This window comes from Canis lupus, chromosome 23 (genome assembly GCF_003254725.2).
Source record: "Canis lupus dingo isolate Sandy chromosome 23, ASM325472v2, whole genome shotgun sequence".
Taxonomy (NCBI): Eukaryota; Metazoa; Chordata; class Mammalia; order Carnivora; family Canidae; genus Canis; species Canis lupus.
In genome coordinates, this window is record NC_064265.1 from 12449932 (window position 1) to 12473064 (window position 23133).

The 23133-nt window shown below is 45.8% G+C and overlaps 2 protein-coding genes and 1 long non-coding RNA gene across 9 annotated transcripts in view; 1 reads left to right on the forward strand and 2 right to left on the reverse strand.

Moving 5' to 3' along the window:
- Positions 1-5386, reverse strand: part of CMTM7 (CKLF like MARVEL transmembrane domain containing 7) — a 66989-nt gene extending 61603 nt beyond the window's left edge. For both annotated transcript variants that reach the window (XM_025461099.3, XM_035704752.2), the window contains exon 1: positions 5222-5386. In XM_025461099.3, coding sequence (XP_025316884.1) covers positions 5222-5371 — 150 coding nt within the window. In that variant the 5' untranslated portion in view covers positions 5372-5386. The remainder of the gene's footprint in view (positions 1-5221) is intronic.
- Positions 5387-5536: 150 nt separating this feature from the next.
- LOC112668676 (uncharacterized) lies at positions 5537-21396 on the forward strand. Of its 4 annotated transcripts, none has more exons than XR_007405159.1 (4): positions 5537-7336; positions 10229-15870; positions 16010-16157; positions 20551-21396. It is a non-coding gene; the product is annotated as an uncharacterized LOC112668676 (long non-coding RNA). The 4 variants fall into 4 exon arrangements; XR_007405160.1 differs by lacking the exon at positions 10229-15870 and having other exon boundaries at positions 6090-6295; positions 6384-7336; XR_003141787.3 differs by lacking the exon at positions 10229-15870.
- The window catches only part of CMTM8 (CKLF like MARVEL transmembrane domain containing 8), a 109803-nt gene continuing 107799 nt past the window's right edge, over positions 21130-23133 (reverse strand). For all 3 annotated transcript variants that reach the window (XM_049099800.1, XM_025461096.3, XM_025461095.3), the window contains one exon: positions 21130-21584. In XM_049099800.1, coding sequence (XP_048955757.1) covers positions 21501-21584 — 84 coding nt within the window. In that variant the 3' untranslated portion in view covers positions 21130-21500. The remainder of the gene's footprint in view (positions 21585-23133) is intronic.

Sequence of the window (23133 nt, forward strand, 5' to 3'; positions counted from 1 at the left end):
CTGATATTCTTAGATGAAGGACTGACTATACCCTCAGGATGATCTGTCAGACCTTAAAGGTCTGGCCCTCGCATATTTCTCATCTCAGCCAAACCATGCCCACCCTTATTCCCTTCTCTTCCACCACAGCAATACTCCTTCTAGACTCAGAGTCATTGCCTGTGCTTTTCTTTCTCCTGGTAATGCTGTTCCCTCATCCTTCAAATATCCCTTCCTTAGAGAAGCCCTTCCTTATGTCCCAGATGGTCAGACTCCCTAAATCATTCTCTATGATACTGAGTACCACTTTTTGAGAGCTTTTGTCCTGAGTTTACTAAGTTATATATTATAATCATTTTACTCATGTTTATTTTCCCTATTTGAGTCTAAGGAGTACAGGGGCTGATCTGCCTTTTATTTACTCTTCTTTCCACAGTATTCTAGCACACAACAGGTGCTCAAATAGTTGCTGAGTAAATAAATGAAACTTCTGGAAGACATTTAAGTTTCCATCTTTGCTACTTATGAAACTATAATTTTCCTTCCATATGGTTCTGCAAATATCACAGTCCCTGTTTCTCTGTCCATGCAGACAGGATCTCTCTTGGGGCACCTGGGCAGCTCAGTGGTTGAGCATTGGCTCAGGGCGTGATCCCGGGGTCCCGAGTCCTGCATTGGGCTCCCCTCAAGGAGCCTGCTTCTCCTGCTGCCTCTGTCTCTGCCTCTCTGTGTGTGCCTCTCATGAATAAATAAATAAAATCTTAAAAAAAAAAAAAAAAGAAAGGATCTATCTTGTTAACCCCTGTATTCCACACACCTCACATAAGAACATAGCAGATGTTCAATAAATGAGATGACACCTCTTCCTAGATGTCAGTACTGCCCAAGTACTGGCTCATGTCCTGCTGTATTTTCTTCCACTCTAACACCCCATGTTCCTTATCCCCAACTTAAACATACTGAATGAAGGCAATAGAGAGAGGCTAAGAGAGTACTCCTGACCTCACAAACCCATACTCAGCTCCCAAGGTTCAATTCAAATGTGACCTTCGCCTTCACACCTCCCTCCTTCCTTCCTGGTATAGGCAACCCGACTTTTTATCTAGTCAACCCATCAATTCTTGGACTTGTATGTCTCCTCAGTGAAACCAGACTTCCTGAGGACAAGGACTTTGTCACAGCCCCACAGCCCACCCCCCTCCCCCTGCCCTGCTCCCATAGAAATGAAGATGAATGCAGCACTCAGACATGTCTGCTCAACAAATGAACTGATGAGGGATGCCGGCGAGGTCACACACAGGGCCATGTGGACCCCTTCAGACCTCATGGCACCCTCCTCAGGCTCTTCAGCTCAGATCCTGTGAGGTCCACAGGGGGACATTCCTTCTTCTTGCAGTGGATATTGGGGCGAGGGAGCTTCCTATAGTTGTGGTTCTCCCATACCCAGGGGCTTCATGCACAGTAACCCTCTCCAAACTCTTCTCTAGATCTATTTAGATCTTTCTTTTAGCCACTTTACTGGGATACAATTCACACATTTAAAGTATACAATTCAATGGTTTTTAATATATTCACATGGTTGTACAACTATCACCACAATCCATTCTAGAAAACTTTCATCGTCCGGGGCACCTGGGTGGCTCAGTTGGTTAAGTGTCTGCCTTTGGCTCAGGTCATGATCTCAAGGTTCTGGGACTGAGCACCAGGTCAGGCTCCCTGCTCAGTGGAGAGCCTGTTCCTCCCTCTCCCTCTGCTCCTCCCCCATGCTCATTCTCTCATTCTCTCTCTCTCCCTAATAAATAAACTCCTAAAAAAAAAAAAAAAAAAAAGAACATTTTCATCAGCCAAAAAGAAACACCTACCTATTGGCAGCCACTCCCCACTGCTCCCAAACTCCCCACCCTAAGCAACCATTAATCTATTTCCTGTCTCTATAAATTGGCCTGTTCTGGACATCCCATGTTAAGGGGAATCATAGAGTATGTAGTCTTGTGCATCTGGCTTCTTCCACTTCGCATCAATGGATCATCCATGTTGTAGCCTGTGTCAATATCTCATTCCTTTTTCTGTTGACGAACAGTCCATCGTATGAATATACCACATTTTATTTACCCATTCATCAGCTTATGGACATTTGAGTTGTTTCCACATCTTGGCTCTTAGGAATAATGCTGCCATGAACCTCTGTGTACAAGTTTTTATGTGGACATGTGTTTTCACTTCGCTTATGTATATACCTAGAACTGTTGGATTATATAGCAATTCCATGTTTAATTATTTGGGGAACTGCCAGACTATTTGGCAAAGGATCTGCACCATTTTACACTCCCACGAGCCAACTGGCAATGTATAAGGGCTCTGATTTCTTCACATCCTCCCTATCGCTCCTCCATATTGATATCATGTCCTTCCTATTGCTGCCATCCTACCAGGGCTAAAGTGGTATCTCACTGTGGCCTGATTTCCCCAGATCTATGAACAACTAAAACTCTGCAGGGTCTTTGGGGACATGCAGCCAGTCAGGCCTCTGCTGCTGACAGCTGTGTGACTTTACTAGTCCAACCTTTCTATCAGTTTCTTCTTTGTCAAAACCTGTTACTTCACTGGGTCCTTAAAAAGAGTTAATGACACACCCGTGGCATATGGTATGGAATCCCTAGTGCGTTAGTAAGACCCATGATAGAGTTCAAAAAATACAGCTCATAACAAAGAAACCCAGTTGTATAGGGCCAACATGTGACAGTCTCCAGGCTAAAGAGGAAGACCAAAGAAACTAAACTACCGTGGCCACGAGATTATAAAGACTCATTCAAGTGACATGTCAAGTACCGACATTCACCGAGAAACTTACTTTCTTCCTACTATCTCTCCTCATTTTCTGGTCACGGTGGCCCAGGAGAGACTCAAAGCAAAGAAAGGAAGTTGTTCTCAAGGGGAACAGCCTTTTCAACGATTTCATTAGGTAATATGTTGATAGGTCTGTTGTTTGGACCACAAGGAAAGCACATTTATGGGAAGTCTAGGACATACGGGTCTGTCTATTTAGGATGCAAAGGAGATATCAGTGCTCAAAATTGGACATCAATGGATTGAGTGCCCACTGGTGGCACCACTCTAGCTGCATCTGCCTTTCCCCAAAAGTATTAACGCTTGGTGATGCACACGTTTTCCGCAAAGAAGACAAAGGAACATCAAATGTCCCTGCAAACACCCCGGAAAAGAGGAAGGGGAGGAGAATGGGGAGGAGTTAGACAAAAGGCTCAAGTGTACAACCCTAGATAGTCTCTCAATAGGACCACCCCACAATGGCAAGTTCACTTTCAAGGGGTCTGCTCAAACCAGCCTGTAATCACAGACTCTCCAGGGAAGGAAGAAGCCCTAAGATTCCTGTGAGGATCGTTTTAAGAGGGGGATGACAGAGAAGCCGCTCTCCCGGTCTTTGTTCCCTTCTATGGAACAACAGGCCTTGTGACTGTCACCTGCAACCCATTCTAAGGGCCGCAGGCGAGAGGCTAGAGGAGATTACATGAAATGGAGCTTTCTCTTCTCCACACACTAACCCTCCTCAGCGCAGTCTGTTGTTGTAAGTAGTGTTAGCCAACACTTCTTAATTTTTGGTCCATCTAGATACCCTTCTTAGAGAAAAGGGAACTCAGTCCCCCTCCCTTCAGATCTGGCCCACGCAGGAAATGACAGCCCCCTCTACACACACCAGAAAAAAAAAGTGCTATGGATTCACAGGCAGCTCTCTCTGTGTCTGGCACCCTGGGACTGGCCCACCTGAGCAGACTCCAGCTTCTGGCTATGCCACCTTGTTCCTATGTCCCCTCTTCAAAACTACCACTTCCCCCTCCACCATTCTTGCTGCAAGCATTACAATGAGCAGAGTCACAAACAGCCCAACCTAGTTTCACAAAACACATCAAACAAATAGGAAAGGCATTTAAGATAAAATTTTGTTTAAAGAAGGGGAAAAAAGGAGTGAAGAACATGAAAACAGGCCAGACAACACCAGCCTTGGTGACAGGCTCCTGGTTACACTCAGAGCTCAGCCCTTCCGCCTGCCTGGCTGCACAAGTGACTCCTCACTCAGGTGACTTGGGCTCCCCAAAAGGAGTACAGTAGTACTCCCCGCCCCCAACCACAGTTTTGCTGTTACCCAGGGTCAGCCATGGTCCAGAAGCAGATGACCCTCTGCTCTGCTGATTAGTCAGAAGATCAATAGCAGCCTAATGCTATGTCACAATGCCTACATCATTCACCTGGCTTTAGCTCATGGGGCAGGCATTTTATCATCTCACATCATCAGGAGAAGCGTGAGTACAATAAGGTACTCAGAGAGAGAGAGAGACCACAGTCATAGACTTTTTATTACAGTATATCGAGTTACTCTGTTTTGTTATCAGTCATTGTTGTTAACCTGCTACTATGCTTCGCTGGTAAATCAAACTTTATCGTAGGAATGTATATACAGGAAAGACGTAAATGCAGGGTTGGATGCTCCCTACGGTTAGCAGGGGGACGAGTGCACAGGCTCCTCAAAACGAAACCTTCCCCATCCATCCGCCGCCGCCCAGCTGTCCCCTGAGGCCCGGACCCTCCCTTGAACTTGAGAGGCCAGGGCTCCAGGACCTCTGCCCCCAGGGCCCCAGTTCCTTTTTCTTTTCTGAAGATTCTTTTTATTTACTCATGAGAGAGAGAGAGAGAGAGAGAGAGGCCGAGACAAAGGCACAGGGAGAAGCAGGCGCCCCGGGGGAGCCGGATGCGGGACTCGATCCCAGGACCTGAGCTGGAGGCCGACGCTCCCCCGCCGAGCCACCAGGCGTCCCCAGAGGGTCCCACCAGGGGCTGAGGGCTTGGGACCCCCTGCCCTCTCCGGGCAGCCCCGCCCGCCGGGGTGGGAGGGAACAGCAGGCCCGGAGGGGCCGGGGCTGGGTTCGGAGCCGCGCGGCCCCGAGAAGAGGAAGGAAGGAGAAGAGCAACTTCTGCCGGTGGCTTCTGTCGGGAAGCGGTCGGGCCGGCGGAGGGGCGCGTGGCCGGACAAACTTGGGACGCCGGGGAGCCGCGTCCGCGGGAGCCAGGCGGCGCCGGGGCTGAGCTCCCGGGCCGGGCGGCGCCGCCAACTTCCCGAAGGAAGCCCTCCTCGGACCTGCCGCCGCCGCCGCCGCCCGCCCGCAGCGCGCCCCCCGGTGGCCCCCGCCCGCCTCTCCGCCAGACCCGGCCCGCGCCCCCGGCCTCTTACCATCTGCGCCACTTTGAGCAGGGCCGAGTAGGTGCGGGGGTACACGGGGTCCAGCGGCCCCTCCGAGGCCCTCGCGCCCGGCTGCCCCGCGCCGCCGCCGCCGCCGCTGCTGCTGCACGTGGTGCGGACGAGCCCGGCTCCGTGCGACATCGCGCGGCCCCTGCCCGCCCGCCCGCCGCCTGCCCCCCAGCCGGGGCCGACCGGCCAGATAAGCGGGGCGGGGCCGGGGGCGGGGCCGGGGGGCGGGGCGCGGCCGAGGGAGGGGCGGGGCCGGGGAGGGGGCGGGGCGGGGGCGCGCGGCCGCGGGGCGCTGCTGGGGCGGGGCGCACGCGGCCGGGGCCCTCGGAAGCGGGCGGCCGGGCCACAGCGGGGCCTGAGCCTCCTGGGGTTTCGCGTGGGCGCGGCTGCGGCTGCGAGCGGAGGCTGCTGGACTGAAGTAGGACTCAGCACGCGCTGCGACGCCCGAGCCCTCCGGGTTCGGCTCCATTAATTTCCCTGCGCGTACACCTGTGTGGCCACCGCCCGCCCAGCAGAACGTGCCAGCACCCTCCAAAGGATCCCTCGCGCTTCTTCCCAACCTGCTTCCCTTCGTCGCACCCCCGGAGCGGTCCCAAGCCTCAGGCATCCACACTATTCTGCTTTTTTGTCACTATAGATCCGTTTTTGCCTGGTTGTGGACTTGTTATACTTGAACTCGTACTAAATACTCTCATTTGGCTTCTTGCACTCGATCCTGCATTTCAGACCTTCCTGTTGTACCTAATAAAGCTGTGGTGAACATTCTGGTAAGGTTTGCTTTGGTGGACTGAAGCTCTTGTTTCTCTGGAGTAAATACCTCCGAGTGGATTTACTGGGGCACAAGGTGAGTTACGTTTACTTCCATTAGATGCTGTGAAACAGTTATGCAAGTGACATACTGTATACCGAGAGAGGCAGCGCAGGGAAAGGAGCAGGAGAGGGACAAGCAGCCTCCATGCTGAGCACGGAGTGCAGCACACGGCTGGATCTTGCAACCCTGAGATCATGACCTGAGCCAAAATCAAGAGTTGATCACCCAACAGACTGAGCCACCAGGTACCCTCTGGGTTATTTTTTGAACAAAGACAGGCCCAAATGGGGCTACCACAATGTAATTAATGTTATCGGTGTTCCCTTTGAGCAGACTGTTCCTGTGGCTGAACTTCTAACTTCATTTGTAAATGACCCCAGAAATCTGCATCTCAGAAATATAATGCCTGATCCATCCTATTAGAAGACCATCATCAATGAGCAAAGTCTTGGTAATTCTAGAATGTGGAGATATTCACCCACTCTATTTTGACATGCCTCAATGCCCACAGGCCTGAAGTTGATGTTGCATATCATTTTTTTTTCTGTAGATTTACATTTTTCACTCCAGTCCTTTTTCAGGGCTTTCGAATCCACAACGGAGATGATAGAGGGGGTCATTGTTGGAGGGAAACACAAAAACCAAGCACTGGATAATTTCTCCTCCTCCAAGAGGCCTTGATCCAATTCTCCACCAATCTTCCAAATCAGTGATTTTCAATGTATGGTCCCTAGACCAGCAGCACCAGCGTCCCCTGGGATCTTGCGAGAAATATAAATTTTGGGGCCACACCCAGAACTGCTGAATCAGAAACTCTTGGGGTGAGGCTCAGCAATCTCTGCTTTGACAAGCTGTCCCCTCACCTCCCACATGATTCCGATGCATGCTGAAGTTTGAGAACCGCTGTCATTTCCTGAATCCACTGGAGTTGAGACTTTGCTGAATTTCCTTGACTGCTTTGGCCAATGTGGCCGTCCAGCCCCACCAGGAAATAATCCCTGCTAATGGCCACTCTATGTTAATCACTTCATCATGTTCACTTAACAGCTTGAGCAAGATGCTGGGCTGTACAAGGGCCGGGTGCTGGCCTGGTGTGCAAGAAAAGGCTCCGCAGATCAGACGTGCTGCCATGCACACTGAGATTTCTACACTGGTGTGATGCCTTCTCGGTGTGAAGGGCTGCCTCTTGGAGGAGTGAGAGGTTTAGGCAAAGGACTTCATAACCCCCTTTAAAGATCTCACACTCTAAGAGAAAGCCAAACAGATGCGTGGTCTTCAAGTAACTGGTGAGAATTCACGAATTTCCCAGTTTTCCTTTGTTCACCTACCCTGAGAGAGTATAGGTTCCAGGGTTTCCGTTAGAGTATCACTGTCTGACTACACCTCATTTACACCAACGTAATTATGATGCTATCTCTGGTCAGATATAATGGAAGGATATAATAAGATGAGAGCTGATTCTATTAGTCACAGTGCTTTTGGGTGCAAGGGACAGAAACTAAACTCAAGCAAAAAGAATTCCTTGGCTTGTGTAACTGCAGTACAAAGACCTGAAACCTATCTCGGGCACAGGTGGATCCAGGTGCTCACATCAGGCACGGTCAGGACTTATTTTCTTATGGTTCTGGAGGCTGGAAGCTCAAGATCAAGGTGCCAGCAGGACTGACCTCTGGTGAGGCCTCTCCTCCTGGACTGTAGACAGCCACCTGCTCACTGTGTCCTCATATGTCCTCACCTGTGTATGTATGGGGACAGGGGGTGTAGAGAGAGAGAGAGTTGGGGTGGGGGAAAGATCTGATGTCTCTTCTTTTTCTTACAAGGATACCAGTCCTACGGGATAAGGGTCCCACCCTTATGATCTCATTTACCCTTAATTAGCCCGTAAGGCCCCATCTCCAAATATAGTCACATTGGGGGCTAGGGTTTCAACATATGAATTTGGGGGGGAGGACATAATTCAGTCCATAGCAGGCCTCTAATCCAAATATGGGTCATGGCTCTATCTTTTAAACAACCATTATATCCAGGGGTTAGATATTTTTATTGAGCAGGCCAATTTCCACCTACCCACATAGCCACATGTGGGTAGCTCTCCAGAACCACAGGAACTGAATGGGGGAGGGCTGATTCCCGAAAGGAAAATCAGGGTGCAGGTCTCAGAAAGGGGAATGAATGAATATTAGATAGTGTTATGGCCTGAATGTTTGTTTTGTCCACAAATTCATACGTTGAAGCTGTAACCTCCAGTGTTTTGCTATTTGGAGATGGGGCCTTAGAGAGGTAATGAGGGTCAGGTGAGGTCATGAGGGATTAGTGCCCATGGCATTTGTGCCCTTATAAGAGCACCAGAGAGTTCTTTTTTTCCCTGTCTGCCATGTGAAAATACAGCAAGAGGGCTGCTGTCTGTAAGCCAGGAAAAGAGCTCTCACCAGAAACAGAATCGGCTGGCAACTTTATCATGGACTTCCCAGCCTCTAAGACTGTGAGAAAATAAATGTCTGTCGTTTAAGGCCTCCAGTCTATGGTATTTTGTTATGGCAGCCCAAACTGAGAGAGGAAGGCAAAAGCACCCATGTCTGCGACATTCTTCTAATACCTGCATTTAAATCCTTCTTGAGTTATTTTAGAAGTTTCTTAGGCTCAGAGGGCCAGCCAGACTTTCAGGCCCTTCTGAGGAACATCAGGTGTCCCTAACTTCTTGTCCATATCCTAGTGGACCAGGATGGCCCATGAGCCAGGAGCAGCCCATCAAGGGGTTAGCCAGCAGCATCTGGAGTAGGCCTGACATGCAGGAGAACTTTGCCTAACAGAAGCCCATCAGATCCTCTGTGTTGAGGAATCTGACTTGGAGGCACTGGGAGGGGTGAGCAGTGGCAAGTAGAGGCAGCAGAAGCCAAAGGAGCACAAGAGAAAAGGCAGTTGTGAGGCTGGAGGGCCATGGTGGGAAAGAGGGAGGACTGAGCGGAAAAGAGTGGCTGAAACCCAGTGGATGGAGAGCCACGTATGCTCATTACTAAGAACCAATAAGAAACCTGGTCCTTGGCTCTAGGCAGGACCCTGAAACCTGTCTCTGCTACCTGGCTGTGTGGCTGAGGGCAGGACTCTGGAACCAAACCACTTGAGTTTGGCTCCTGGTTCCATCCCTTGCTAGACATGTGTCCTTGGGCAAGTTACCCAACCTCTCTGAGCTTCCATTTCCTTGACTGTAAAGAGGAGCAACAGAACTGACCCTCAGGGTAATTGTGAGACATGAATGGGATAATATACACGGATGGTGCCTCTAATAGTGTTTGGCTCATAATAATAAATGTTACTTTTTTTTTTAAAGTTACTATTGCAGGGATGCCTGGGTGGCTCAGTCAATTAAACATCCCACTCTTGGTTTCAGCTCAGGTCATGATCTCATGGGTTGTGGGATGGAGCCCTGCCAGGCTCTGAACTCAGCAGGAGTCTTCTTGAAGAGTCTTTCCCTCTCTCCCTCCCCCTACCTGTGCCCACATGCACGCACGCGTGTGCTCTCTCTTTCTCTCTCTCAAATCAATAAATGAATCTTTTTTTAAAAAAGTTATTATTCCAAGGGGTGCCTGTGCAAGGCTGGCTCTGTTGGAAAGCATGCAACTCTTCATCTCCAGGTTGTGAGTCTGAGCCCCATGTTGGGTGTAGAGATTATTTAAAAATAAAATCTTAAAAAAAAAAAAAAAAAAAGAAAGATAAAGAAAATTCCAGGTCCAGATGGTTTCATTGGAGAGTTCCACCAAACCTCTAAAAATTATTATCCCTTATGTCCTTATGTAGTCAAACAAGAAGGCTCCACCATCTGGAGGCTGAGGGACCCCCAGTGGGTTGCTGTTTCCATAACCATAAGAATCCGAGATCATTTTTATTTTTAATCAATTAATTAATTAATTATTTTGAGATTTTATTTATTTATTCATGAAAGACACTGAGAGAAAGGCAGAGATGTAGGCAGAGGGAGAAGCAGGCTCCAGGCAAGGAGCCTGATGTGGGACTTGATCCTGAGACAGCAGGATCACATCCTGAGCCAGAGGCAGGTGCTCAACCACTGATCCACCCAGGCATCCCCCATTTTTAAATCTATCATCTATCTATCTATCTATCTATCTATCTATCTATCTATCTATCTATTTATCATCTATTTATATATTTATTTGACACAGAGACAGAGCACAAGCAGGGAGAGCAGCAGGCAGAGGGAGAGGGAGAATCAGGCTCCATCCCAAGACCCGGGGATCATGACCTGAGCCGAAGGCGGACACTTGACCAATTGAAACCATCCAGGCACCCCTCGGAGACCATTTCTCAGGGTGAAATAAAAGACTTTCTGGATCTGTAATAGAATGCCAGGCAATCTGAATAACCGAAAGAGCTTCTGGGGGAAAATTTTACTGGGAAGGGGAGGTCAGGGAGAAAGAGGATTCACCGAGTTATTTGTGACTCCTGCTCCATTCAGCAAATATTACAGGACACTTCCACAAGCCAGGCAGAACAATTCATAGAAGAGGAACTCCCTCACCTGGGGAGGTTGTAGCCTATAACAATATGGGGGAACGGAGTCAGGTAATAGAGGGAGCTTTGACTGTCACCTCCTTGGAGCAGAGTCTAGATCTGGACTGAAAGTTTCCTTGCTCATGTCTAGTGGGTAGCAGAGTGCCTGGCCCAAAGCAGTGCCAGATACTCTTACATGTAACTTGATGAGTGGCTTACATATTTGTAAGATTAACACAGAGCTGCAGGGCTGGCTCACAGCAAGGAGTAACCAGTCTATCCAGAGTGGGGAGGGGAAAGGTTCATGGAGGTGTTGGCGCTTGGTACCATGTCTTGAAGGGTAATTAAAAATGTGTTGAGTAGGCAACAAAGGGAATGGCATGCCAAGGCAGGAGGCATGAAACAGCACCAAAGAATTCAGTGAATGCTGTTGACACTGATGACGATGACGATGAGGTGTACGGTCATGGTGGTGTTGCCCTGGTCACAGCTCCTTCTCTGACACATTCCCATCTTGGTTCCTGGGATTCTCTGCTGGGAACGTCTGAGAGTGTCTTGCTTATCTCTCCCTATTCTGTGCTGTGATTTGCAAATTAGAATCACCTGTGAAAAATACATCCACCCAGGCTCAGCCCTGGGGATCCCAATCAGGGTGCTCAGGTAGAGCCAGGACATCCATTTTTGGATGGTGATGTTGATGCTTTGAGAACGGTTGACTGGGCAAATTGCCAATGGTCCAACAAAGTCCAGCTGACATGTCACCAACTGTGGGGAGCCTTCCTTGAGCAATGAACAGTCTCCTGTGGCATTCATTCAACCAGCATTTATTGAGTCTCTACAAAGTGCCAGGCTCTGTGTTGGACATGGAGATACATGTTCTTCGGCCTTCAGGAGCTTCCTAGGAAGAAGGAAGTAGCTGGAAAAAGTTGGCAATTTAAATACACTATGGTGAAGGTTAATGACAGGTAAGAGTAGAGTGCTGTGGGACCCCCTGGGAGACACTTTGCTGGGGAGTGGTAGGGAACTTAGGGAAGGCTTCCTGGATTGGTGGTTGGAGAAGAGAGTTCAGATAAACACTCAGTGGGTAAAATGTATCAGAGGGCATGAAGTTCATTGAGGGCTGAGCATGGGGCTGCAAAAGAGGGGAAAGTGCTAGACGAGGCTGAAGAGGTGGCAAGACAACATGGTAAAGACAGGTGTGGCCCCCCACTCCTGTGTGTGCACCCAGTCCTGCACCTACAATGCAAATGTCTGATGCTCCACACTTCAGGCTTGGCTGTCTCTTCCCAGGCTGGGAGATTCTAGAAGGAAGGATTTATGTGTAGAAACTCCATAGTCGGGGTCATGCCCTTGGGTTTGGATCCTAACTCTGCCACCTACTAACTCTGTGAACTTGGGGAGTTTCTGAGCCTCTCTGGGAGTCAGTGTCCTTATCTGGAAAATGGGGATGAAAATTTGTACCCATACTTCCTAATCCAATTATCATCTGCAGCATATCAAACCACCCCAAAGGTCAGGGGCTTACAATCATTATTATCCCATATGGTTCTCATGATTTGACCTGGCTTAGCTGGGTGGTTCTCGCTTGGGGTCTCACACAGTTGTGAGTTGTAATGAGATGGGAGTCAGGACTAGAGCCACATGAAGGCTCAATTGTGCTGGACATCCTAGAAGATTCTCTCACATGTCTGGCAGTTGATGCTGGCTGTTGACAGGAAGCTCAGCTATGGCTGTCAAATGGAGTGCCTGCATGTGGCTTCTCCATGTGGTTCGGGCTTCTCAGAGCATGGCAGTGAGCATTCCAGGAGGCAGGGCAAGGACGATGCCAGGCCAGTTAAATGCTATGCCTGGAACTGGAATATAATCAATTCCTCCATATCCTACTGGTTAATGAGTTCACAGAACCTGCCCAGATTCTAGAGGGTGGTAAAATAATTCCACCATTTGATTAGGAAGTCGTATGGTGACACTACCAAGCCATCTTTCGAAAATACAACCTGCCATGCTTTCTATGAGGATTAGATAAATTAAAGCATGGAAAGCTCTCGGCACCATGCCTAGCACATAACAAGTCCTCTGAAGTATGCAGGCTCTTCTTGGCCTTTATCCTGACATCCTCAGCACCAATCACAAAGCCTGGCACAAAAAAGTGCATCTTTATTATTTTTCAATTTGATAATGGATAAACTATTTACCATGTATTTATGTTTAATTGTCATGCAGCCCAAGAATAATTGTGATTCTCATTAAACAGGTTGGATCGATCTCCCTGTTCTATTAAATTAAAATTAAGTCTGAACATGCATGCTCAATCTGCATTATTTGTTGTGCATACGGAATGATTCTCTATCGAGAAATGGGGGAAAAGTGAGAGAAAACATATCTAGAGAGTCAAGAAAAGAGTAGTGTGGAAAGAGCACTGGATTCAGAGTTAGCAGACCTGACTTGGGATCCGGTGCCTCGGAAGCCACTCTGAGCATAGATCTCACCTTCTCATCTGCAAAGCGAAGGGTGACGCAGCTTTCTGCCCAGGGCTGCTGTGAGGCTAGACTAAGTTAAGATTATGCTTGTTTGGGCATTTGGTACAGGTTAGTGGAATGGGAAACAGGCTGGGATGAAAGCTGCTTGGGCCTGGCAGGTTGGGGCACTGGCAAACAGGTGCAAACAGCATTTTAAGCCAGGACCTAGCAAAAGACAAAACAAAACAAAATCAAACCCCAAGCACACAAAAAAGCAAAAACCTCAGGGTTGCCTTTGGTTCATGTTTGCCCTCTTGGCTTATAACTGTCATCCAGTCTATATGACTTGTCCCTCAGAAACCCAAAAGAGAGGTCTGTGCATAATGGAGGGACAAGAAACATTGCTAGGACTTGCTTGCCCATTCAAGGCATCTGTCCTTTGTTCCAAGCCTGCATTTGAGAATTTGGGACTAAACTGCACAGGTGACTCCTCATTACCTCCCTGTCCTGCCCAGTGTGTTTCTGGAAAAGCCACCATATGGTGGCTTGTCATTGAGTATACCAGTAGCCCCTGATGTTTGTCTGTTCCAATATGATTGGCAAGGTGAGGTCTATTGGCCAATGTGCACATTATGACATTTGATGGATCAGGCAGTGAAGGCCGGCCTTACAGTTTTCTCTCATTTTGTTCATTTCCTATGTGTTTGCCACATCTCAAGGAGACTGCAGGCTTCCTGTAGACAGTGTGGTTTGTGAATGCTCCTCAATGGTTGTAACTTGAGTGGCTTACCCATGTTTTGGGGACTGTGCATTCTAGGAGAGGTGGGGCAGGGGGAGGACACCCTACTTCCTTATGCAGAGGAGGGTAGGCATAAAGATCCTGGTTTTGTTTGTTTGATTTCTGGAATAAGGAGATGGGACTCAGGCTGCTGCTTTGCCTGTAGGTGAGGTTGTCTGAGCCTCAGTGTCCCTTTTGTGAGCTGGACAGGTACCACCTGTCTTTGGTGATAAAGGAACACACAAATAGAAAGAAAAATTTGCTATTTTTTTTTTTTTTTATGATAGTCACAGAGAGAGAGAGAGAGAGAGGCAGAGACACAGGCAGAGGGAGAAGCAGGCTCCATGCACCGGGAGCCCGACGTGGGACTCGATCCCGGGTCTCCAGGATCGCGCCCTGGGCCAAAGGCAGGCGCCAAACCGCTGCGCCACCCAGGGATCCCAAAAATTTGCTTTTTAAGATAATGTTTTCTACCAGAATCGGTACTCCTTCTATGAAGTTATCAACAGGGGGGAAGGAAAAAGAGGGGGGCGGCTCTTTTTCCTACTTTATCCATGGGATCTTTCGCAGATGAGAGAAATGGGGGCCAAAGAGGACCATGCTTCCTTTCAAAAGGAGACTGACAATGGGTATAGTCCCCTGAATGGTTTTCAGGCAATTGTTCTGGGGGCCACTGGGCTGCCTTCATAAGGTGGACTTGAAAGTGTTAATTGTCCCACAGATCATGAGGATCTTGGTTTTTCCAACCTTCTCAAAACCACTGCCTGCTCTGGTCTTTGATTTTAAAAATATTTGTTATTTTCCAACTATGAATGCATCTCCTGCTCATTATAGAAAAATAGGGGAGATTCAAAACAATGAAGAAAACTAAAATCACCCCATGATCCCACAACTCTTTATAATATGGTTTGCTTTGCCTCTTCTCAACTCCAAGTTATATTATAAACGTGTTCTAATAAGAATTCCTCACAGTTTTCAGTGGCAACATCGATTTGTGTGTTCACAGACAACTTATTTTTCTCCATTATGTAATCTTAGAAAGACAGCACTTTAACAACTGATCTTCAAGTTAATAACCAATTTAGCAACCGCAGTTCAGCACAGCCTGAGAAATGTGTTAAAAATACAAAGTTAAATCATTAATGATGGTGCTCACCAATTCTGATTCGGAATGAACTTGAGAGTGCATTCATTTCTAAAGGCTTGTTCAATGGACTTATTTATTTAGCCATTCTTCTGTTAGGGTTTTAGTTGATGCAGTTTTTTTTTTTTTAATTTGTTTTTATTTTAAGGAAACTCTGGGCCACATGCGGGGCTTGAACTCATGACCCTGTGATCAAGAGTTGCATACTCTACAGATTGAGCCAGCCAGGCATCCCTGCAGTTTTTTTTTTTCTACTTATATAAGACCAGGATTAACATCTTTGTGCATGAATGTCAGGCTCCTAAGAGAAGCAACCCGAAGTCCAAGGGAATGAATATTTTTAAGGCTTTTCATAAATATTGCCAAATAGATTCCTGGAAATGTTGTATCACTTTATCCCCACACCCTATAAAGTTTCCACCTGCTTCTTTTCCTCACACTACTGATGTTTTCAGTGGGCTAGGCTGGAGGAGCTGCAGACCGGGGTAAGACCTGCACGATGTCAGCCCAAGCCATTCCAAATACTCATGGTGTAACCTTGGATAGACTGCTGACAATGAAGTCTCACCGTCCTTATCAGATAAACGGGGCTGTGGACACCTGCTTTATCTAAGACACAGATGTTCTGAGGACCAACTAATGCATGTATGCAAGTAACTTGTCAAGTATAAAATTGTAAGTTGACTCATCTGAAATTTTTGTAGGTCAAAGAGTCAAATATTGGCAACTTCGTTCAACCCAATACTGTATCATTAAGTGGCTAGAGGTTGTTAGGCAATTAGTCATTTATGCCTTCCAGAAACTAATCAGCTAGTTGTGTTTCCCCAGGTACCTCGCTCAGTAATCACCTGGTAGCTCTCATTATTAAGCGCTTTCTGACATTTGTTTTCAAGCACCGCAAGTGGCTCCACGGATTCAGCTCTTCACCCGCAGGTGGGTCCTTGGTGGCCTGCGCAGTGCTGGGTCCCCCTGTCATGCACAGAGCACTCACTCACCCACACCTCCCTCACATTCTGACGGCACTGGTTTCGCAGCCACTCTCAGCTTGTTTTTAATCTGCTAATCCTTTAAGGTCTTTTGGGACTCTGGGTGAACTTCCCATCATCTTCACTGAGCCAGATTGTATTCCAACTGCTGCGCTGAGCTCCAGAGGGAAGAGGGAGATGAAAATGCACAACCCAACCTCTGCAACACGTCACAGACCAGCTGGGAGAAAGATGGTAATAAGCCACTTGACAGCATGACAGATGAGGATAGGGGCCATAAGGGCATTTCAAAATGCCCCACGGTGTTTTTCTTTTAGAATTAACTTTATCAAGGGGTAATTTACATAAAACAAAAATGCATCTTAAGAAACAGTTTGTGAATTTTGGCAAATATATATGCATATGTAACCCCCACCACGATCAAGATGTACACTATTTCTGTCATCTCAGAACATTTCCCCGTGCCACTTTCTAGATAATTTCCTCCACCTCTAATCTCAGGCAGCTGCTGATCAGCTTCCTATCACTACAGATTTGTTTTGCCTGTTTTTTGATTTTCATATAAATAGAATCAAACATTATATATACATACATACATATATATATATAGTTAAAGATTTCATTTATTCATTAGAGAGAGAGAGAGAGAGACACAGGCAGAGGGAGAAGCAGGCTCCATGCAGGGAGCTGGACCTGGGACTCAATCCCAGGACCCCAGGATCACGCCTTGGGCTGAAGGCGGCGCCAAACCGCTGAGCCACCGGGCTGCCCAAACATTATATATTTTTTATCTGGCTTCTTTCATTCATCATAGTATTTCAGTGATTCATCTACATTGTTGCATGTGTCTAGTTTGATCCTTCTGGTCACTGAGTCGGATTCCATTGAGTGAATGCACCATCGTTTGTTTATTCTGTTTGGTAGTCACTTTGGTTGTTTCCTGTTTTGGCCAATTATGAATACAGCAGCCGTGCATATTCTTGCCTAACTCTTTATGTGGACATATTTCTCTTAGGTAAATAGCTAGAAATGGAATTGCTGAGACATCTTGTAAGTGTATGTTTACCTTTATAAATAATTATACTATTTTACAGTCCCATCAGCAATGGATGAGAATTCCAGGTTCTCCATGAACTTGTCAACACTTGGTATCGCCAGTCCTTTTAATTTTAGTCTTTTTGGTGGGTGTGATGCAGCATCTCATTGTGTTTTTAACTAGAAAAATAAGTACCTTGTTCCTGTTAGAGTTGAGGCCTCACTCTTATAGGGTTGTGTTCTTTGGCACTAAGACACAACTTACTTCCAGAGAAGGAAGCCATTTCTCAAGGATAACTAATTGTCTTTGAGATACAACAAGGTCAAGTTTTCATTATAAGTTAAAATGACTGGAGGCCATATTTTTCATGTTTCCTTCACACGCTGTCTTAATATCACAGTGACCAAAGTCAGGTCATGAAAACTCCTTTGAATCCCCATCCCCCTCCTGTTTCTCTTCCTAGGATCTTTCCAGGTTATCACTATCCTTAAACAATAGCTTTAGTGACCCGAGAAGGCCTGAGTCACTCTCTCAAGTGGCCTCTCAAATCTATCTTTCTTTCTTTTCTTTTTTTTTTTTAAGATTTGAGAGAAAGAGAGAGCTTGAGCACATGGAGGACACGGCAGGAAGGGGCAGAGGGACAGAGAGAATCTCAAGCAGTCTCCCCACCGAATGTGAAGCCTGATGTGGGGCTCGACCTCACGACCCTGAGATCATGACCTGAGCTGAAACCAACAGTCAGATGCTTAACTGACTGAGCCACCCTGGTGACCCCTTTTTCTACCTTTCTATTGCTGGAAGTAGTACTGGAACTAACACTGACTTATATATACCATCACTATTGTCATCTACTTAGAGTCTTGTGATGATTATTAGAAGCTAAATCAGAACCAAGGTGTTACACATTTGCTTGAAAGCCAGGTTGCCAGGATGTCCTGTGCATTGGTTAGGATGCATACTGTTGCAAGTAACAAGAATTAGTTCAAGCAAAGTGAGTCTAAGTGCTCTGTCCTTGCAAACGCCAGAGTTTGACAGCATGGATTCTGTGGCTCAATGATATAACCATGTAGTTTCTTTTCATCCCTGTGCTCTTCCTTCCAGTCACCTTCATCCTATGATTGGCTCCTCCTGTGGTCACAAAATATTTACCAACAATTTCCCGCCTACTCATTTGCTCACAACTCCACAACAGGCAAGCCCTGAGTCACATGCTCATCCCTGAACCAATCGGTATGGCCAGGGGGTGGGATCAGCTCAGCAGAGCCACAGGCCCCCATCCTAGGGTCTTGGTGGAGTCAACTTCCCCCAGGACGCTGGGACATAAGTGAGTGGGTCTTTATTGAATCAAAGCTAAGATAACAAGAGGAAGGAGGAAAGATGTGGGCCAGGCAGCAACAAGGTCCACTACACTTCCTGGATTTAGTTATTCTGAATATTCTAGGGAAAAAAACCCCTCTGTCATAGACATTGAAGTTTTCTCAAAACATACCTTCCAAATGCAATGTCTCTCCGGTCAATCACTTTCTTGTCAGCCACCTTCCTTAGTTTCCGAAGTCATCACTCTACATTGCCAAGCATATTCCCTCAAGCCTGATCCTCTTTTCTATATCAGACACCTAAGTTCCCCTGCCCCCTAACTTGTAACCATACTTATTCTAATCTTCCTCATTACTCTCAGCCATCAACATGGGGATAGTTATCCTACCTTCCTTCACAACCATCTGCTTGCGACTTGCATTTGGCAGCAGCACACAGCCAGAACTTCTATGTAAGGCCAAGTTAACAAATTCTTCTTAGGCTGTCATCTTATAGGGTATGTGTTTGCTCGTGTGTCCCTAGCCTTGTATGCCCAAATTATTTCTTCTGTGAAAAATCCATCTTTTCAATTAAAATAAAATTGTCTAGGGGATTAGAAATACAAACTTTAAATTGATTTTCTACCCAGGGCTGTATCTTCAGTTAGTATTTTTAAATGTCCATGCTCTATGCAGAGATGACTTTATGTATTTAACTCTCTTGTGTGCTGATACCCTGAAGGGATTTTTCTGTGAAAGCAGCAACTTTTAAATGCACAAAAATAACTGATATTGAACAGTATTATCTCTAAGTTTTCTTAGTTTCCAAATATTGGCTAAATATTTATCTTTTGGGGCTGTGAGTTGGACATTGCAATGATTAATTGCTTAAAGTATATCATTGATTCACTATAAGTGGTAAAATATATCAAACTCAAAACCCACCAAGCTTCATCAAAGAGGACGTGATGGTTTTGGGAGAGCAGATGGTGAACACAGATGCCAGAGAACAGTTTAAGCACATTGTATACTATCCATGTAATAATACTTTTCAAACCCCAGAAACCTATTCTTTTTGTTTTGTTGGCTATATTTCAGTGGCTTTTTTATTTCTCTTTCTTAGAAGAAAAATTGAAGCAGTTCAAAACTTACAGCTTTGTCTAAACAGAGAATCACTTTATTGTCTAAAAACCCACACTTAAAAATTCATGAACAAAGTCAATATTCAAAAGAGGAAATATGAATTTCCTTTCAGTTAAAAAATTAATTTTGGGGGGTTTTGTTTTGTTTTTTTGGCAAACTCTCAGGATAACACACAAATGGTTGAGCTCCTGGAAAACCACAAATACAGGCAACAAATGCCCCTCCATGGACACAAATGAGTACTGTTCTCTTGAAATAGATCTCTTTGGTGCTACTGGTTCAAGACCTATAGTTGCCTTTTTGGAGAATATTTCAAAGTGGTTTATGGAACTTCTTAACCTAGAAGTTACTTCCTATAAATGGGGCATGATTATAGAAATCATTCACACACACACACACACACACACACACACACACACACACGCTCTCACCCCACAGGGAGGGGGTGGGGAGAACATAAAACAGGCTTCTTTCTTGATGGCTGTTTCCAGAAGTTTCCAGAAACAGACACATCTGGAGGTTATAGTTTTTCTGCCTTTTGTGGAACTCTGGTTGCAATGCAAAGCACTTAGAACACTCACAGAGTACATGGAAAGCGAATATGCCTCTGTGTGAGAGACAGAGAGAGGAACAGAGGCAGAGCACACAAACTCTGACCAGTGATTTCCGCTTTTCTTGCAAAATCAGCGAGTTGGAGGCTGTCCTGGTGATGGTGAGGAATGCAGTTTCCAGAGGACTGCAGCCCTATCACCTGCAGATCCGTGTTGCTAAAGCTCAACTCTCATGGCTTGCTGCATGTTGGACTCAGAGTAGCCTTCTATATACCCAACACCCATCCACAACCACACAGTGGTACCCTACACTCACCTTATTCTTGGCACCCCCCGCCCTCACTACCTCTTTGGATCCAGAACCCAAGAACAGACTTCATCATTGTTGTCAAAAGTCTGTGGTGGGTGTTAGACCCAAAGAAATCTCAACTCTCCTATGCAGAGGTAAACAAAACAGTTAAACAGGAAGACCAACCAAACAACGGACAACAGAAAGAAACAGCACTGCCAGACAACTGTAGGAGAGTGGAGGCCACAGGAGTTAGCAACCAAGACTCACTGTCATCAACAATACTAACGTTTCTGTGTTTTTTTGTTTTCAGAAGAAGCTCACATTGAAAAATCATCCAAGATACACTGCCGTACCAGCAAGAACCATACTGCCTAAACACACTTCCTCTAAATACACATCTGCCTTGCTGCCTGGGGTTCTTCCCACCAACTGATGGTATCGAATAATGATGCCACAAAATATTAGTTCTGGAGATTGGAGACATTTCAGTCCAGTGTTTTCCGCAAAGTATGGTACATGTGTCACTGTGGTCAGCAAGTATCTTAGAGTACATGCATGTATTTATCGTTTTAATGTTTATGCACTTATTCTAATATGTATTAGGAAAAAACATGCCACCAGCACATCAATCTGGGCACTCAGCAGCATCACTGCAAAGCCCATGTCTCATTCAATGCTTTCTGGGCCAACTGGTTAGCATGTGAGAATCATGGCTGGTGAACCCCAGTCTTGGGGGAGATGGGTCTCTCCTATCACCTTGGCCTGGTGGCTGTGGGCAACGGTATTTGGGCAATACTGCAATTGGGCAGCCCTGTGAAGACGATACCCACAGCACCCAACCTTAGGTTTTTAGCAGGAAGTCTCCTTTCTCAAATCAGACAACTTCCCCCAGATTTCGAAACATTTAATCAGAAAAGAATCCGGACATTTAAAAATTAGATTTACAAAATTGACACGGTCTTAATATTAGCAATTTATCTATTATACATTGTCTAAGAAAATAAGGTCTATGAAGACATCAACAAGGTATTTAAGAATTCATTATAAGCTACAACAATTTGCAAATAAGTATCCAGTTTAATTGTAACAAACCACTGTGAACAAATTTAACTAAGTATATAAAAACATTAGTTAAATACAATTCTCTGGAAATATACATTATACCTACAGTTGTTGTTTGTTTGTTGTTTTTTTTTTTTTTTTTTTTTTTTACAGTTAGACTCTTCTTGTTTCCTCCCTTTTAATTCTCAAAATGGCAAATCACTGTATGGTCCTGGATCTCCAAGCTATAAAACTGAAATATGTGTTTCCAGCATAGCAGATGGTGACCAGGAAGGCGAAGAACTGGAGAAAAAGAGCATAGTAGAAAGAAGGCTTAGGGCACATTCTAATTAGCAAAAGTTATCATTTCACCTCCATTGAATCAGGCACTCATAGCATCCCTTGACTCCAGGGTTTCTCATCTAAAACTGCTTTATTGGTTTAATTACCTTCCTTTTGAAACAATCTCTGGCTACGCTGAATGTTTGGGCTTTTTTGGTTTTTGTTTGTTTGTTTGTTTTTGTTTTGAAACACATCTGGAAAGCTTGAGTTTTGCTCAAATAACCACAGGGTGTTCACTTCGGGGTGAATATGGTAGTGTGTATCTGAGAAAAGCACACACATTCCTAATTTAGTGCAGACAATTTTAGATCAGGGTTTAACCTCAGATTGCCATAGGGTCAGTTAAATAAAGGAGTCAAGTGGGTGAGGGGAAGCGATAAAGCCACATGGTGTGAATGGTGAGCAGGGAAAATGCAAGCTCCTTGGAAGGGGCAGCTACTGCCCAGTTGTGGCTGATTCTTGCTGTATGATAGCTTGAGCCCAGAGCTGCTAAAGCTCGTGATTTAAAGAAAAAAAAAATTTTTTTTTTTTAAAGTAGGCTCCATGCCCAGTGTGGAGCTCAATGCAGGACTGAACTCAGGACCCTGAGATCAAGACCCGAGCTGAGATCAAGAATTGGACACTTAACTGACTGAACCATGTGCACCATGCTCTTTACCTTTAATATAGATTTCTGAATATAAATATAAGAATTGAAGGAACAGGGGTGTGGGGAGTGCCTGAGTGGCTCCGTTGGTTGAGGATCTAACTCTTGATCTGAGCTCAGGGTCATGAGTTTAAGACCCATATTGAGCTCCACACTGGGCATAGAGCCTACTTAAAAAAAAAAAAAAAAAAAAAAAAAAGAATATAACAAATGGCTACATATCATCAGTTTTAATATGATCATTTTGATATTCTTGTCGAACTGTCATCCCCACCCCCCGCCAATTACATCTTTGGGAATGTAATATTTTAACGCCAACTCAGAGAAACTTCTAAAATAAGTTTTGCAAATCAGAACTACAATACACATTTATGGTTCAAAAAATGCAAACAGAACAGAAGCACATAAATTAAAAAGCAGAAGCCCTGCAGGCTGCTCCCATCATCATCCAACCAGTCTCTGGATGGAACCTCTGTTGGTGTGTGCTTTTCTAGATATTCTCAATGCATAAATAAACATCTCTTATTGAGTAAAAATAGAATCATGGTGTGCTCATTTTTTACAACTGTCTCCCCACTTGAACTTTAGTCAGTAGAATATTCTTAGACTGCCTCAAATATTTTTTCTTCCTCACATAGTTATTTTGTTCCAGCTATTTGCCTTTCACTCAAGCTGAGTCTTTTAACCTCTGCATGCTTCAAGCCATCAGGAGGCCCCAGTAGTTTTTCATGCTTTCAAACCAACAAGCTAATTGCCAGAGTGTCACAACTGCAGGTGATGCTCTCCTGCCTCTACAGATCACTTGGTCCCCCTCCTGGATCTCCAGCCCCAGTGGGAGGAGGAGACCATGACCCTGACCGTGTG